Below are 14,631 nucleotides of genomic sequence, written 5' to 3'. Positions count from 1 at the left end.
TGTACGAATGTAGAGGAACTTCTGTCTTACGTGGAAGTTTGGGGAAAGTGCTTCCTAAGAGTCCTTCTAACACCAAGGACTGTGGTTCTGTGAACTGGTAGACACAGGGCAGTAGCAGTGGAAACAGATTAACTTTCTATTTTACTGAGGAGGTTTATTTTAGCTCAGTTTTGGAAGTCCGTGGGCAGAACACCAGCACCAGCTGATTCTGAAAAGGGCATTTTCCTGCAGAGTCCCATCAGAGTGGAAGTGAGTGAAGGAGGGAGAACCCATGTGAAACATCAGGAAAGCACAGCTGGGCCTGGTGATGTACTTGGGAGGTGGAGGCAGGAGGATCAGGAGTTCAAGGTCATCCTTGGCTACACAGAAAATTTAACACCAGCCTGGGCTACAAGATGCTATCTCAACATAACCCCACCTCTGAAAAATAAAATAATTTGAAAAGTCAGCAAGACAGAGAGACACTGGAATCCAACAGTCCATTCCAAGGGCACACCACCAACTGACCTATGGTCAGGCCCATAGGATTTACCCTTAAAAGTCCCACCATGCTCCAGTACCACTCCTGTGGCCAGTCATAATGAAAAGAGTCCATTATGAACTCTCTTCAAGGGGAACATACTTCAACTCAATCCAAGACCCAGCATTCAGTCAAACAAAGGTGCAGCCGAGATCCCAGTCTGGGATTTCACCCAGCTCCGTCACATGCTGCCCTAAGGAAAATCGCTCATCTTCAATCTCTGGACTTTGTTCTCTTCCCAGGACCGGGGACACTGAAGCAGCTCTGTGAGGTCAGACATGCTACAGTTCTCAGTGTTTAGAGATCTAGCAAGGCCACAAGAAGCCGGGTTGCTGACGAAGAGCTGTCTGGAAAAGAGAGGCCATTCCTGTGACTGCTTGGGAAATGTTAGATGGGAAGGGGCGCAGGCAAAGATGACCAGAGAGAAGAGGGCAGAGAAGGAGTGAGGCACAGAGGAGGGGTATCTTCTTTTCAGCCATAAAATAAGAGGCTGGGCTGCATTAAGATCAGACATGACCTTTATTTTAAATGTCAATTCCAACAATTTATTAGTGTCCCAGAGGATTCTGAGATGTTTCGTCTATGAGAGTATGGTAATTGATTGGCAATGTCTGCCATGGTCAAGAGTCCCATGAGTTGTGTTAGTTTAAAATTCCGAGATGCAACTTAATCATTTAAAGGCTCTAATGGATTGTAGTTCAGCAGAGCTCGCCCACCTCCTCCCAAAGCCAAGTCTTTGTCAGAGAGGAGCTAAAAAGGGGAGCCCTCTCCCCACAAAGTCCCTTGGGGCTTCTGTTCCCTTCGTGATTCCAGGGGAGGCTGGAGTCTGAAGACCAGGATGTGACTCCTGCACTTTGAGGGGCAGACTGATGGAGGAGCAAAGACAGTCAACCGAGAGAGAGGACATGTTAGCTGATTACTCAGTATGTGACAAGGAGGGTCACTGTCATTCCAAACAGCCACTTTGTGAAAATGACAAGCGGGTATTCCTTCTTCTGGGTGGATGTGGCCGATGGTGGGGTACAGGGCCTGTTACGAGAAGCACAGGCTAGACCCTACCCACTGCTAATTGCCTCAGAGCACAGCCTGAAAGTGGATATTCAGCAGTCTTGGTACCAGCTGCCGTACAATAATGAAATGGGTATGGTCCTCCTCTGGCAAGGAGAAATAGACAGGTCCTAACAGCACACTGTGGTATGGACCAAACTAAAATAAATGATCAATGAACATCCCAATCAAGAAATGCTCAGTATTCAAACTGGAGCGATGGAGCAGCAGTTAAGAGCCTTTTTCTGCTCTTCAGAGGACCCAGCACCCATATGGCAGCTCATAACCGTCTGTAACTCCAGTCCCAGAGGATCTGACATCCTTTTCTGGCCTCCTAGGGCCAGGTGTGCATGTGGTGCACACACATACATGTAGGCAAAATATCCATACACATAAAGTAAAACTAAACAAAATTTTAAAAGGAAAAATGCTCAGTGTTCCTGTGGTGGTTTGCATGAGAAGTGCCCCAATGGACTCTGGGATTGAACAACTTCTCTGTTGGTAGAGGTGTAGGTGGGGCGGCCTTACTGGGGGGTGTGGTTCCTGGGCATGGGCTTCGAGGCTGTCTAGCCTCACCCTACCCTATGTCAGTTTGCCTTCTCTTCTTCATGAACTGGGTTGAGGGTAAGCTCTCAGCTTCCTGCCCCAGCGGCCACGCCTGCCGCCTGCTGCTGGGCTTCCCAGCAGGATGGACTCGTAATTCCGGGGAAACAGAAGCCAAAATGAACTTTCTTCTTTAAGTTGTTGCCTTGGCTTTGGTGTTTTACCACAGCAAGGGAAGTTTGGGAGATGAGAGCCGGAGCCAGGCAGACCTCGGGGAGACCATGCTCAGTCTGCGTCTTGGTTGACGACTAACATCCTAGGTGGGCAGAGAAAGGAAATCCAGCGGAAGCTGGGAGATCTGAATTTTTGAAGTCACTGAGATACAAGGCGGCAGGCTGGCTGACTTCTGCCTGTATCCAGGGAATCAGAGAATGCAGTGGCAATGCAGGGGATGAGCGAGGTCCAGGAAACTCATATTTTTGTCTTTCAAGCCACAGGGCAAGATCAACATGGCCGTCAGGGACACCACTTAGGAGGATCCGTAAACTGTTTAGGAGGTGACATCAGTGAGGCCAGGGTGCCAGATTTAGCGTGGAACCAAGGAAGAAAGAGGGACCTAGGATGTCCCCTGGAGTCCCCTAGCTCAGGTGACTAACGGTGGCAGTGCCTTTTTCTTTTTCTAGTTTATTATTATTACTTCTGTGTGATGTGTGTGTGTGAGTGCAGGGGTGTGCATGCTACGACATACGTGTGGAAGTCAGAGGAAAACTTTCTGGATTGCTTCTCTCCTGCAGTCATGTTGAGGTAGATCTCTGTTCCTGCCACACTGTGTCCTCCAGGCTGGCTGGCCCGCTGACTTGACAGTTCTCCTGTGTCTGCCTCCAGTCACACTGGAGGATGCTGGGACTGCAGATGCAGGCCACGAATCTGTTGTTGTTTTTTCCTGTGGGTTCTAGGGATGGAGTTCAGGTCACCAGGCGTGAGTGACAAGGGCTTTTGCCTCCTGAGCCATCTCAAAAGGTATTGATTCGAGCTACAGAGACGGCTTACTGGTTAAGAGCACTTGTTGCTCTTGCAGAGGACCTGGGTTTCATTCCCAGCACCTACCTGGTGGCTCACAACCATCCATAACTCCACTTCCAGGGGGTTGGGTGCTCTCTTCCGGCCTCTATGGGCATCAGGCATATATGTGGTACACATACGCCCATTCAGGCAAAACACTCACATGCATAAAATAGAATCATTTCATAAAAGCGTAAAGGCCCAGAGTCTCTGAGCTCCTATGAGCCCAGGTTAGTTGATTCTGTGGGCTCCCTTGTGATGACCTTGACACCCCTGACTTGGACCAAGAGCTAGGGAGCCTGCATGGGACTGACCTAGGCCCTCTACATCTGTGTGACCATTTGTAGCTTGATCTACTTGTGGGAATCCTAGCGGTAGGAGCAGAGCCTGTCCCTGATGCTTTGGCTGGTTTTCAGGACCCTATTCCTCATACTGGGTTCCCTTGCTCAGCCTTAACACAAGGGGAGGAGCTTAGTCCTACCTCAACCTGGTATACCATGCTTTGTTGACACCCATGGGAGGCCTGCCCCTTCTGAACAGAAACAGAGGAGGAGTGGATGGGGGGTAGAGGGTAGGTAGGGGAGGGAATGGGGGGAAGGAAAGGGAAACTGTGGTTTGGGATATGAAATAAATGAATAAATTTAATAATAATAATGTAAAGGCATTGATTAATGTAAAATTCAAGAAGGTTACCCTGGGAGCCACTAGGGAGGGTCCAAGGGTGGATGACATTCTGTTAAGCCAGGTACCTGGGCTTCTGTGCATCCTTATTATTTATTTATTTATTTTGGTTTTTTGAGACAGGTTTCTCTGTGTAGCTTTGCGCCTTTCCTGGAACTCACTCTGTAGCCCAGGCTGGCCTCGAACTCACAGAGATCCGCCTCCTCTGCCTCCCAAGTGCTAGGATCAAAGGCGTGTGCCGCCACCACCGCCATTGGCTTTTTTTTTTTTTTTTTTTTTTTTTTTTTTTTTTTCTGGAGCTGAGGACCGTACCCAGGGCCTTGCGCTTGCTAGGCAAGCGCTCTACCACTGAGCTAAATCCCCAACCCACTTCTGTGCATCCTTAAACAGATAGATCTGCACTTGTCTATAAGCCTGCAACAAGGAGACTGCCTAAAAGTGATGTGGTGTTGGTGTTTGGGGAAAGAAAAACAGAAGGCCAAGGTCAGGGTCTAGGAACCTGGCAAGAAACTGTTAGAATACCAGCCTGTCTCTCAGAATAATAGTGTTCACTCTGGAAGCCAGATCCCACAGCCTGAAGTGACTAGGCCACACCTCCACACCTCCCTTCCCTCCCCCTCTCCCATCCCCTCCTCTTTCCCCTCTTCCTCCTCCCCCCATGAAGTTGTAAAGGGTTTCCTTTCCTTCCCCACCCCCATCCTGTCCCCTCTTCCCCCTCTTCCCCCCCCCATGAAGTTGTAAAGGGTTACCTTTCTTTCCCCGCCCCCATCCCATCTGACTCTACCATCCATCTACTGTTCTCCCTTCCTGCCCATCCCAGGCTGGGTAGTGTCCCCACAGCCCTTTCTTCTAACAAGCTGAATCTTCTGAAGAGAATTCTATGTCAGCTTCCTTTCCCCAGACGGACTGCTGCATTTCTACCAGAATCTCCTTATTTAACGCAAACACGGCAGGCAGGCAGGGAAGGAAGAGAGAGCTGACCGGAGCCTGAGAGGACTCTGGAGCTGGGCAGATGTGCACTGAAATGCTAACTTGGCCTCAGGAGCTGGCAGGCAGGACCTACTTCACCCGCAAAGCTTCAATTTCCTCAGCCGTGAAACAGGGACCAAAATAGATCGTCAAGACATTAAGTGGCATAAAATATGTAGCACCCAGTATGAGGCCGGCCATCTAATTTCTTTCCTTTCTTAACACAGGTCCCCTCCCTCCATGCCCACGCTTCCTCCCTCCCATACAGCTCAGGCTAAAATCAGGCCCCTCGGTTCCTTGTCCTGATGAATTATTTATACGATATTTATAAGTCCTTCTGGCCACCTGGGGGTGGCGGGCTGCTGGCTGGGCGTGGGTGCTGGGCCCACAGGGGCCCTTCCCACGGGGCAGGCCTCCGGCTTGTGGGATCCTGGCTGTGCTATGGGGCCCTTTCCTCTCCCCCTGCAGGGGTTTTCAGCCTCGGCCTCGAAGTCTGCTGTCAGCTGACGGAAGAGTCTTCCTCAACTTATGGTTTATTCCCCATCCTTCCGAAGTGCTGCTTATGTTCAAAACGCTGCCAGAGAAGGTTTGTGGATTTTCGGTGTGAGTGCCAGAGGGGACACGCTGGTCACGCTTTAGGTCCCAGGGTTGATCACAGTGAGGGGGGCATTTTTCTGTGATATCTGATCACCGAGGCTTTTCACAGCTCCTGACGCTTCTGCCCTTGAGGCTCGTTGGTTCCTGAGCTCTGTTTTTCCAGGCCGCTGAGGAACACTCATTTGGGCTTCTGGTATTCCTCCTCAGTTTCCTCTCAGCCCTTCAACAAAACCCCACTTTAGTCAGCCCCGAGGTTAGCAGAAGACAGTAACCCCTGGGCTGTGTTAAACAGTCTCACCACGTGGCCCAGGGTGACCTTGAACGTGAGCTTCCCTTGCTTGGCTTCCCAGGTGTACAAGGGCAACAAGTGTGTAACACTATGTCCAGCTGCCTGAGGGGGTTTTTGTTTTGTTTGGACCGTTCTTTGGGAATCACACTAGAAAGGCCTGACGGGGCTGGAATTCACCACCTAGGCCAGGCTGGCCTGGAACTCGCGTCAGTCCTGCTGCTATCCCTTCCAAGGGTTGGATGACAGCGATGTGCCACCACATCTGACAGGCTGCAGTTGTTAAGGGTTTTTCTCTCCAACTTTATGACTGAGAATAACATTGAGAACCGTTAGAAAATCGGTATGGAAATGAAAGCCTGTGCTGGGGTGTCCTGCTGCATATGGCATTTGGGGACTATTCTGAATTTTCTTTAGGACTATAAAGACCCCCACCTCAGTTATAGATGCTCAGAACAACACTGTGAGTGGGTGCCCCTGCTGTGAGCCCGTGATTCACAGGATAGTCAGACTAGCACACTGATGTGTTCACGGCTGTGGTGATTTTAAACAGAAACATGGTGCTTTAACCCCACAGCGGTGCCTTTGTCTGAGTGCAGGGCGACTCATGAATAGGTTTGTTGTTTTCTTTTTCTCGCTTATTATCCTGGGCTCACTGTGAAAATGTTTGCTTAAGCATGGCCTGCGCTTGGTACCACAGTTTCTGCATCATTCAACCGCTGGTCAAAAACAGTTGAGGAGAATTGTGTTTGTACTATTCCCGTACAGATATTATAAGTATCTTTGGATGGTTAAACGTCCCCAGGAGGCTCTACGTAGGTAAAGCAGACAAGCTGTCCCATGTCACGTCGGGCACTTGAGCACCTGTACGTGATGGTACTGCAGCACCCTGAAGCCAAGCCCTGTGGATACTGAGGGACCACTGTGTGCCTGCTTAAGCCTATTTTGCCTAGTCTCTCTCAAGCGGTGCATAGGCCTCTTAGGAAGTTCCTGAAACCATTTTTCTTGTGTTGCTTCTCCCCACAGGCAGCTTTCAGAGCCCTGAAGCTGACTCTCCAGCTGGTAGCTTCTCTCCACGACATTGTGGCCTACCTTTTCAGTTTTGCCAAACTTGGTGATTGCCCAGCATGCTTCGACGCTCCTCTAAGCCCTCACCCTGTGAGGAGTGACTGGGGAGGCGCCGAGGGTATTGGTAAGTAACTAGCAGCCATGGTGAGAATCCCCAGACCTGTTCAGTGGCCATTCTAAGAAGCTGTAAATATTGGAAACCTGGGACTGTGTCTCCTCGTGACAATCGGAAGGACTCAGGAAAAGTCCTGTTGCACACTGCCTGCTGATCGGTTCCATGTTCTTAGGCTCACCAGAAAGTCAGGAGTCCAGAGACCCAGCTTGGACCCTGCCTTTGCCACTTTACTCCCTGCATCTCTGCCCATCCATAAAGTGGGGTAGGGTCTCAGAGAGCTCTCCTCTGGATTGAAGTCTATGTAAGGATGCTTACGGCCACTCTAAAGATTGTTTTCATTCCCTTTTCCCTCCTCTTCTTCGTGACCCACGTGACAAGGTCCTACCCAAGCACCCATGGTGAAGACGCTGATAGTCCTGATAACCCATATGACAAGGTCATACCCAAGCATCACTGTGAGGTCACTGATTGTCCTGATAACTCCCATGACAAGGTCCTACCCAAGCATTCACTGTGAGGACACTGATAGTCCTCATAACTCCATGACAAGGTCCTACTCAAGCATCCACGGTGAGGACACTGATTGTCCTGATAACCCACATGACAAGGTCATACCCAAGCATCACTGTGAGGACACTGATTATCCTGATAACCCCCATGACAAGGTCCTACTCAAGCACCCACGGTGAAGACACTGATAGTCCTCATAACCCCCATGACAAGGTCCTACTCAAGCACCCATGGTGAAGACACTGATAGCCTGATAGCTCAGAACCACCTGACTGATAAGAACTCGGGAGGCTTTCATTTCTGTTCTAATCAGCAAAGGGGCATTAGGTCATAAGATGGTTTCTCAATGTGTCTAGTAGTGATAAGATACGACGCAACAGAGGCCAGAGAGACGGGTCTGTCTGTAAAGGGCTTGCCCTGAAGCATGAAGACTTGAGACCCACGTTAAAAAAAGCTTGTGTTCCGAGTGCAGGGGAGACACAGACAGGTGGGTCTCGGGGCTCCTTGGCCATCCTATCCGGCCCAATCGGAGAACAGCAGGGCAGTGAGAAACCTGTTTGAAAAGTAAGATAGATGGAACTGGAGGAACACCATCCAACTTGACCTGTGGCCCAGGTTCACATACAGTTGTACCCACATGGACACGCTAACACACATACCTCACGTGTGTGTGTGTGTGTGTGTGTATGTGTGTGAAAGAGAGAGTTGTGTGTGTGTGAGTGTGTGTGTGAGAGAGAGAGAGAGAAAGTGTGTGTGTGAGTGTGTGTGTGTGTTAGGGGTGTGAGGGGTATGGTACATGTATGTGGTGCCCTTCGAAGCCACGAGAGGGTGTCAGATCCCCGGAACTGGAGTTACAGGTACTTGTAGAGAGCACATGAGTGCTGGGAACTGAACTCAGGTCCTCCAGAGGAGCAGTGAACATTCTTAGCTCCCCCGCTCAACAAAAGAATCTTCTACAAAGTAGATAGGACTTATTGGAAGCAGAGACTGATTTCATTCTAGTCATTTGCCTTGTACTCAATTAAGCTACCAGCTATGTGGGTACTGACCAATTAAAATCAAGTCCTGTAACATAGTCGCCAGGAATTTTAGAAAGTGAGATGAACCTAAGGCATGAGGTGATTAGCCTGTTTAGATCGATTAGTTTTAAAAACAAGTGTGAGATGATCTGAGTCTGTCCCCTTCCAGCTGTGACTCAAAGGGAATGTGTTTGAAAGGGACCCTGGAGCTGGTGGCTAGTAGACCTGCATCATGCTAATGCACACAGGCGAAATCTGGATATTCTAATTCAGGGCACAGGGAAGGGCGTCATGGTGATGTAGGAGGGTGCCGACTGTCTGGCTGAGGTGAAGACACAGGAGAAGCTGATGTTGGCATTGACTCATCAAGAAGTTTGGAACTGTCTCAGGCTAATGATCTCAACTGGGGACACCCCAAGTCTTAAAGGCGCCACGCAACCCAAGATTAAAGCCACACCCAAGTGCCCTTCCTAATATAGGGGCTCTTGGGATTTATTCAGAACATGCTACGCTGCATACTCTTGGTGGTGGTGATGGGGGGGGGGTCTGGAAAACTGTGGGTGCTTGGTTTCAGAGGGTCAGGAGAAAAGAGGTTGGGCCATGAAAAATGTCCATCCTGTTGCTAGAGTCTGAGACAGCCAGAGCCACGTTTCCAATTGACTGCTGCCCAGGGAGTCCCTCCTGTAGCTGGGGCCAAGAGTGCCAATTGCCCTAACCAACTCAGTGGAGAAAACAGGGAGGGTCCTCCCAGCCAGACAAGAAAGAGACACTGGCCTAGGCCGTCAGCCCATCATCGTGCCGCTGAGGGTCCGTGGAGATGGGGAGGTCACCGAGGACCTAGAGTTCAGAACGAAGGAATTCGTGTCCTTGCTGCTGGTGGACCACAAACCTGGAGCTCACGGAGCTGTGCGGAACTCATGGAGCTGTGCGGAGCTCGGGTTTTCTGAGGTGTCATTTAGAGACTGCACACTTCGCTTATTGCAAGTAAAGGGGAAAAATGTGCTCAGGGGAATATATGCAAAGTTTTGCATGCTCTGATTTGCTGAAAATAAATGAAGAGCAAATTAAGTGAAAAAGGACAAAAATTCCACAAAGATTCGTCTTCCTAAGAGGCTTCTGGGCTGCATAGCTCCTGCCCAGACCCCAGAGGAGGCAGGAGAACCAAGGTGTGAGAGGGAATTCCAGTGGAGGTAGATAAAATGACTTCCGTGGACTTCCACACTTGAAAGTATTTTTTAAAGGGTACTTGGATAAGGGCTTATGGTCCTCCCCGGTGACCAAAGGAAGACATCCTGACAAACTGGGAGCTTCTGTGGACCCTGCCAAATTCTTTCCTTTCTCAACAAGCAGCCATTCCCTTTGGAGTCAGTGTCAAGCATGGGAGCAAAGTGGGGGGAGGGGTTACCCTGAATTTTCTTTGCCAAAGATCAAAGGGCCCATTAGAGCCCAAACACAGTTAATATACTCTCCCTCTCTGTTCTCCCCCTCCATTGTGAGTGTGTGGAGGGGGCGGAGAGGGAGGAGACTCACCACGCAGAACCCTCCTCTGGAGAAAAGACAAACTTCCTTTCCTTTCCCGATGTTTCTTGGGTCCTCTGCCACCTTCCACTCCACCCGCATCCCCAGGCTGCTCTCCCCGCCCACACCTGCCACGTCCTCTTCCCGGGCATCCAGTCCCTGCTGAAGAAGGAAACAATGAAGTCAGTAGGGGGCAGAGGGAGGAACTTGCACCAGGACAGCCGCACAGTAGCCAGCTGCATCTCAACACACAGCTACGCTCACACAGACCCGCCTGCCTCTGCCTCCCAAGTGCTGGGATCGAGGGTGTGGTGCTGCGTGCTCGCCAGCACACCTGGCTTCATTTGTGTTTTAGTCTGTGACGTTTTAATTGTGTCCTAAAAAGTAATAGATTTTCCTTTCCCCTTAGATGTCACACGTATGCTCTTCCTCCTCTCCTGAAGGTCTCTTTTTCCTTTTCTCATGATCCCCTTTCCAGTTTGCTGACCTGGACCCACACTCACGTATGTACACACACCCACTATATACATACATACATATATACATAAGTAACATGAAACTCAAAAAGTCGTATTAATAAAAACAAACCCGGAGCCAGGTATTGGGGTGAGCACTGAAAGATCAGAGAAACAGAACCAGCCACAGCTAACCTCACCTCACCAACTCCTCAGCTGATCTTGTTTCCTCAGACTGGAAGTCTCTGAGTCCTCATCCAAATGGATCTCAGCTGAACTGCTGCTAAAAGTCTAAAAGCTTAAAAAGCCTCTAGTTCCTGGTCCTCACGCCTTATATACCTTTCTGCTTCCTGCCATCACTTCCTGGGATTAAAGGTGTGTGTCACCATGCCCGCCTGTTTCCAGTGTGGCTTTGAACTCACAGAGATCCAGACGGATTTCTGCCTCCGGAATGCTAGGATTAAAAGCGTGTGCTACCACTGCCTAAACCTATGTTTAATATAGTGGCTGTTCTGTTCTCTGACCCCTAGATAGGTTATTGGGGTGCACAATATATCAACCACATATATACATATATATGTATATATATGTGCTTTGCATATGAGAGAGGTCACGTGATATTTGTCTTTCTGAGTCTGGGTCACCTCAGCTAATGTAGTAATTTCTGGATCCATCTGTTTTTTCCAATTTCATATTTCTCCACAACTGAATAAAATGGTGTATATCTACCACGTTTTCGTTATCTGCACACCTATTGTAGACAGCTGGTCTACAATATACATCCTGCTATTGTGAGCAGGGCATCAATCAGCATGATTTCCAAGTCTCTGTAGCAGCGTACAGAGTTCTTTGGGTCCATCTTCAGGAGCCATACAACTGGGTCACAGGGTAATCCTATGTTCAGCGTTTTGAGAACCTTCATCCTGATGTGTACAGCGGCTTTCCCGGTCCACCAGCAGTGAATAGGATTTCTTCTCCCCCGGATCTCACCAGAATTTGCTTTCTCAGTGTTGGCGATTCTGACTAGGGTGAGATGGATTCTTAGTCTAGTTTAACTTGCATTTCCCTGGTGGCTAAGGATGCTGAATATCATTTTAAAAACTACTTATGACCATTTCAGAACTGTGTTCAGTCCAGTCACTGGTCTATTAATTGGCAGTGGATTTTCTCAGTGTTTAATTTTTGCAGTTTCTATATTCTGAAGTGCGGCTGGTAAAGACTTTCTACCTTCTGTGGGCTGTTTGCTTTGCCGACGGCTCCCTTTGCCGGGCAGGTTCTTCATATCGTATAATTGTCAATTCTGTGGATATTCTCTGTGCTGTTGGAGTCCTGTTCAGCCCTTGCCTGTACTTATGGCCCAGCGTCCTCTGGCAGTTCCAGTATTACAGGTTTTTAATTCCAGCCTCTGACCGTGTTTAGTTGATTCTCGTCCACACACAAGTGTTTTGATGACGAGCAGAGGAGTAGAGGCAGTACAACAACGGACATAAGCAAATGAGAAAATCATCGCGACCCAAACACCCGAGTGTGCTGGTCTTATTTACCTTCCCTCCCTGGTTCTCTGAGCCCAAATACTTTAATCCTAGGGTATAGGGAGTTTTATATTTTCCTTTTTTACATGCTACCACAGAGGACTAAACACTTTTGCTTGGTTGCCACTTGCCTGAGGATGTGTTGCTTGTAGACCAAAACCACATGCCACGAGCAAATGACATTCAGTGGTCACCCCTTTTCCTGCTGTGCACCCCAAAAGTTCTGCTGTTTATGTTACGGCTACTTCCCTTTCAGTGGGAACTTCTTTGTAGCACAATGGAGCCATCATATTTAGAGGACTCATTTAAGAAATATGATTGGACCCTATTATTGATTGGGAAAACCCCCAACTATCTGTCTGTCATGTGTAAAACAGTAAATGGTTACCGAGTCTGGATTAGTCATCTTTCCTAAAGTCACATGAAAATGTTGCAAGCATTGGCAGCCCTTCTCAAACCTGGAACCACCCCACTCAGACTCTCACAGACAGCTTCCCTGTTCGTTCCCACAGTCCTCTGCTTTCCTAGTGTGTAAATGCTGAGGAGGTCTAGCACTGGCCAGGTAGGAGGAAGGCTGCTTGGGTTGGGAGTAGCCACCCAGAGAGAGCAACCACATCAACGCCCTTGAGTGACGCCTGTCTTGACTGCCTGTGGGGGAGCAGTGGCCATGCTTCACAGCCGTCCCCATCACAGGAAGCTGACAGACCTCCTTGGATAGGCTGATAGTCAGTGAGCCCTGAACACACAGGCCTGCCGTGCTCCCTAAGTGTTGGTTTTGGCTGAGATCTCCTATTTCATCTGACTTATTCCCACCTCGAGCCAACGGCCCGAGTCCATGTGCAGGCCGGGTTCCTCAACCCTGCCTGAGTGCTCCGAAAAGCTCCCATTTCCAGTTTCATCTCGAGGTTGAGGGCACTCATTATATGGATCCTTCTCTTGTAGTAAAGGTTCCAAGAAATAAGCAAAGTCCCTAAAATGACTAGAATCTCCTAGAAGCTTATGCATGAACACACATGCACATGTATGTGTGTGTGCATGTATGTATACATGCCATCTTTTTAGTGGCTCTCTAGTTCTTGAGTCTTTCAGTCCACACACTGGTGACAAAGAAAGGCTGATTCCAATGGCAAAATAATGAAAATGAGTGGGGACTGGAGAGATGGCTCAGCAGTTAAGAACACTGACTGCTCTTCTAGAGGACCAGGGTTCAATTCCCAGCACCCACATGGCAGCTAACAACTGTCTGTAACTCCAAGATCTGATACCCTCACACAGACATACATACAGGCAAAAATATCAAGGTACATAAAACAAGAATATATATATATATATATATATATATATATATATATATATATATATACACACACACACACACACACACATACACACACACACACACACACACACACACACACACACACACACACACAGTGAATGTGGTCTGTAGCTGACGGTAACTTCAAGTCCTTGTGGGTATCCTGAGGACTTGCCCATCCCATGTCATTTCTATTTCATTCTATTTTGAGACCATGGCTTGGCAGATTGAAAACTTTCAACAGTATGAACATACTGTGCTAAAGTGCAGGGTGTGGGGGGTGGTGTGGTGTGTGTGTCTATCTTCCAGAGGAAGGAAAGAAGCTAAATCAGACCTTGGTTTCTAGAGCTGCTGGTCTTGCAAAACATATAATTAGCACATCCACAAACAAAGGAAGTCCGTTTGGGTGACAAGTTAGCTCTGGAGGTGAAAGGCAGGTCTGATGTGTTGGCTATGGCAGCCTGTATTTCACACTGTCTGACTCCAGGGTTTCTCACATTCTAGGGTCTGAGCTTCAAGAACTGCAGAAAATGATTGACAGTCTCCAGAGGCCCCAGGACCCGAGCCAGGTGGCCCAGGCCCTCCTCCTCCGAAGGGAGGTGACGTGGCTTCAGTTTGATGCCGCAATGAGACATCTCCTCCGGTAAGGGCGGCAGAGCTGCCGTTGCTGCCAGGGAGAGTCTGCTGAGCAGGTGCTTGCTGAGGCCCCGTTCAGGGAGGCCGCAGTTAGCAAGATTAGATAAGGAGCCTAAAATAGGCTACAGACAGATCCAGCAGGATGGCTGGCTTCCAAATGGTTCCTGCAAAGCCTGTCTGTGTGGAATCTGCCCCAGTATTCCTGAGGTTTTTAAAGACCATTTCCAAACAGTCTGTGTAACAATTGCTACTTTTAGTATTGAGTTTGTATTGTAGGGAGTCCAACTTTTGTACTTCTGAAGATCATTATTCTGAAAAGTTAATTTTGCCTTTTCAGCTCTGCCTTTCAAAGGGACAACTTTCACCGTTCACTTGAAGCTCAGAGAACTAGCTTCAGGGATTGATTTTTAAGTAAATCTACCTTGATCTTGTAGGAACCATCTCCTCAAGTATTCTGCTTACAAAAGTTTTATTTGCCTGATTTATTGTGATTCTGTTGGATTTGAGTTGAGTTTGGACTAATATTCATGTTTCCAGAAAATGTTTTATATGAGAAAGAAAATGAGTCGGGCCTGAGCACCCCTGGGTTTGGGGGGGGGGGGTGCGGAGGTGCTTGCTGTTTTTAATTAGAGCAAAGGGCAGCAAGAACAAAACCCTAGTATCTTGCTATGCAGCTCAGGAAATCCTGAAACTTACTATATAGCCAAAGCAGGCCTTGAACTTGCAATCTTTCTGTCTTAGCCTCCTGAGTGGCC

At 48.6% G+C, this 14,631-nt stretch overlaps 1 protein-coding gene across 1 annotated transcript in view; it reads left to right on the top strand.

The window, feature by feature from the left end:
• The window catches only part of LOC128118689 (uncharacterized), a 193,972-nt gene that overhangs the window by 106,349 nt on the left and 72,992 nt on the right, over positions 1-14,631 (top strand). Inside the window, 3 exon segments of the mRNA XM_052751515.1 lie at positions 5,291-5,408; positions 6,732-6,897; positions 13,745-13,883. Coding sequence (XP_052607475.1) covers positions 5,291-5,408; positions 6,732-6,897; positions 13,745-13,883 — 423 coding nt within the window.

This window comes from Peromyscus californicus, unplaced genomic scaffold, assembly GCF_007827085.1.
Source record: "Peromyscus californicus insignis strain IS unplaced genomic scaffold, ASM782708v3 Scaffold_22__1_contigs__length_63687245, whole genome shotgun sequence".
Taxonomy (NCBI): Eukaryota; Metazoa; Chordata; class Mammalia; order Rodentia; family Cricetidae; genus Peromyscus; species Peromyscus californicus.
This window is presented reverse-complemented; position numbering and strand designations above follow the sequence as displayed.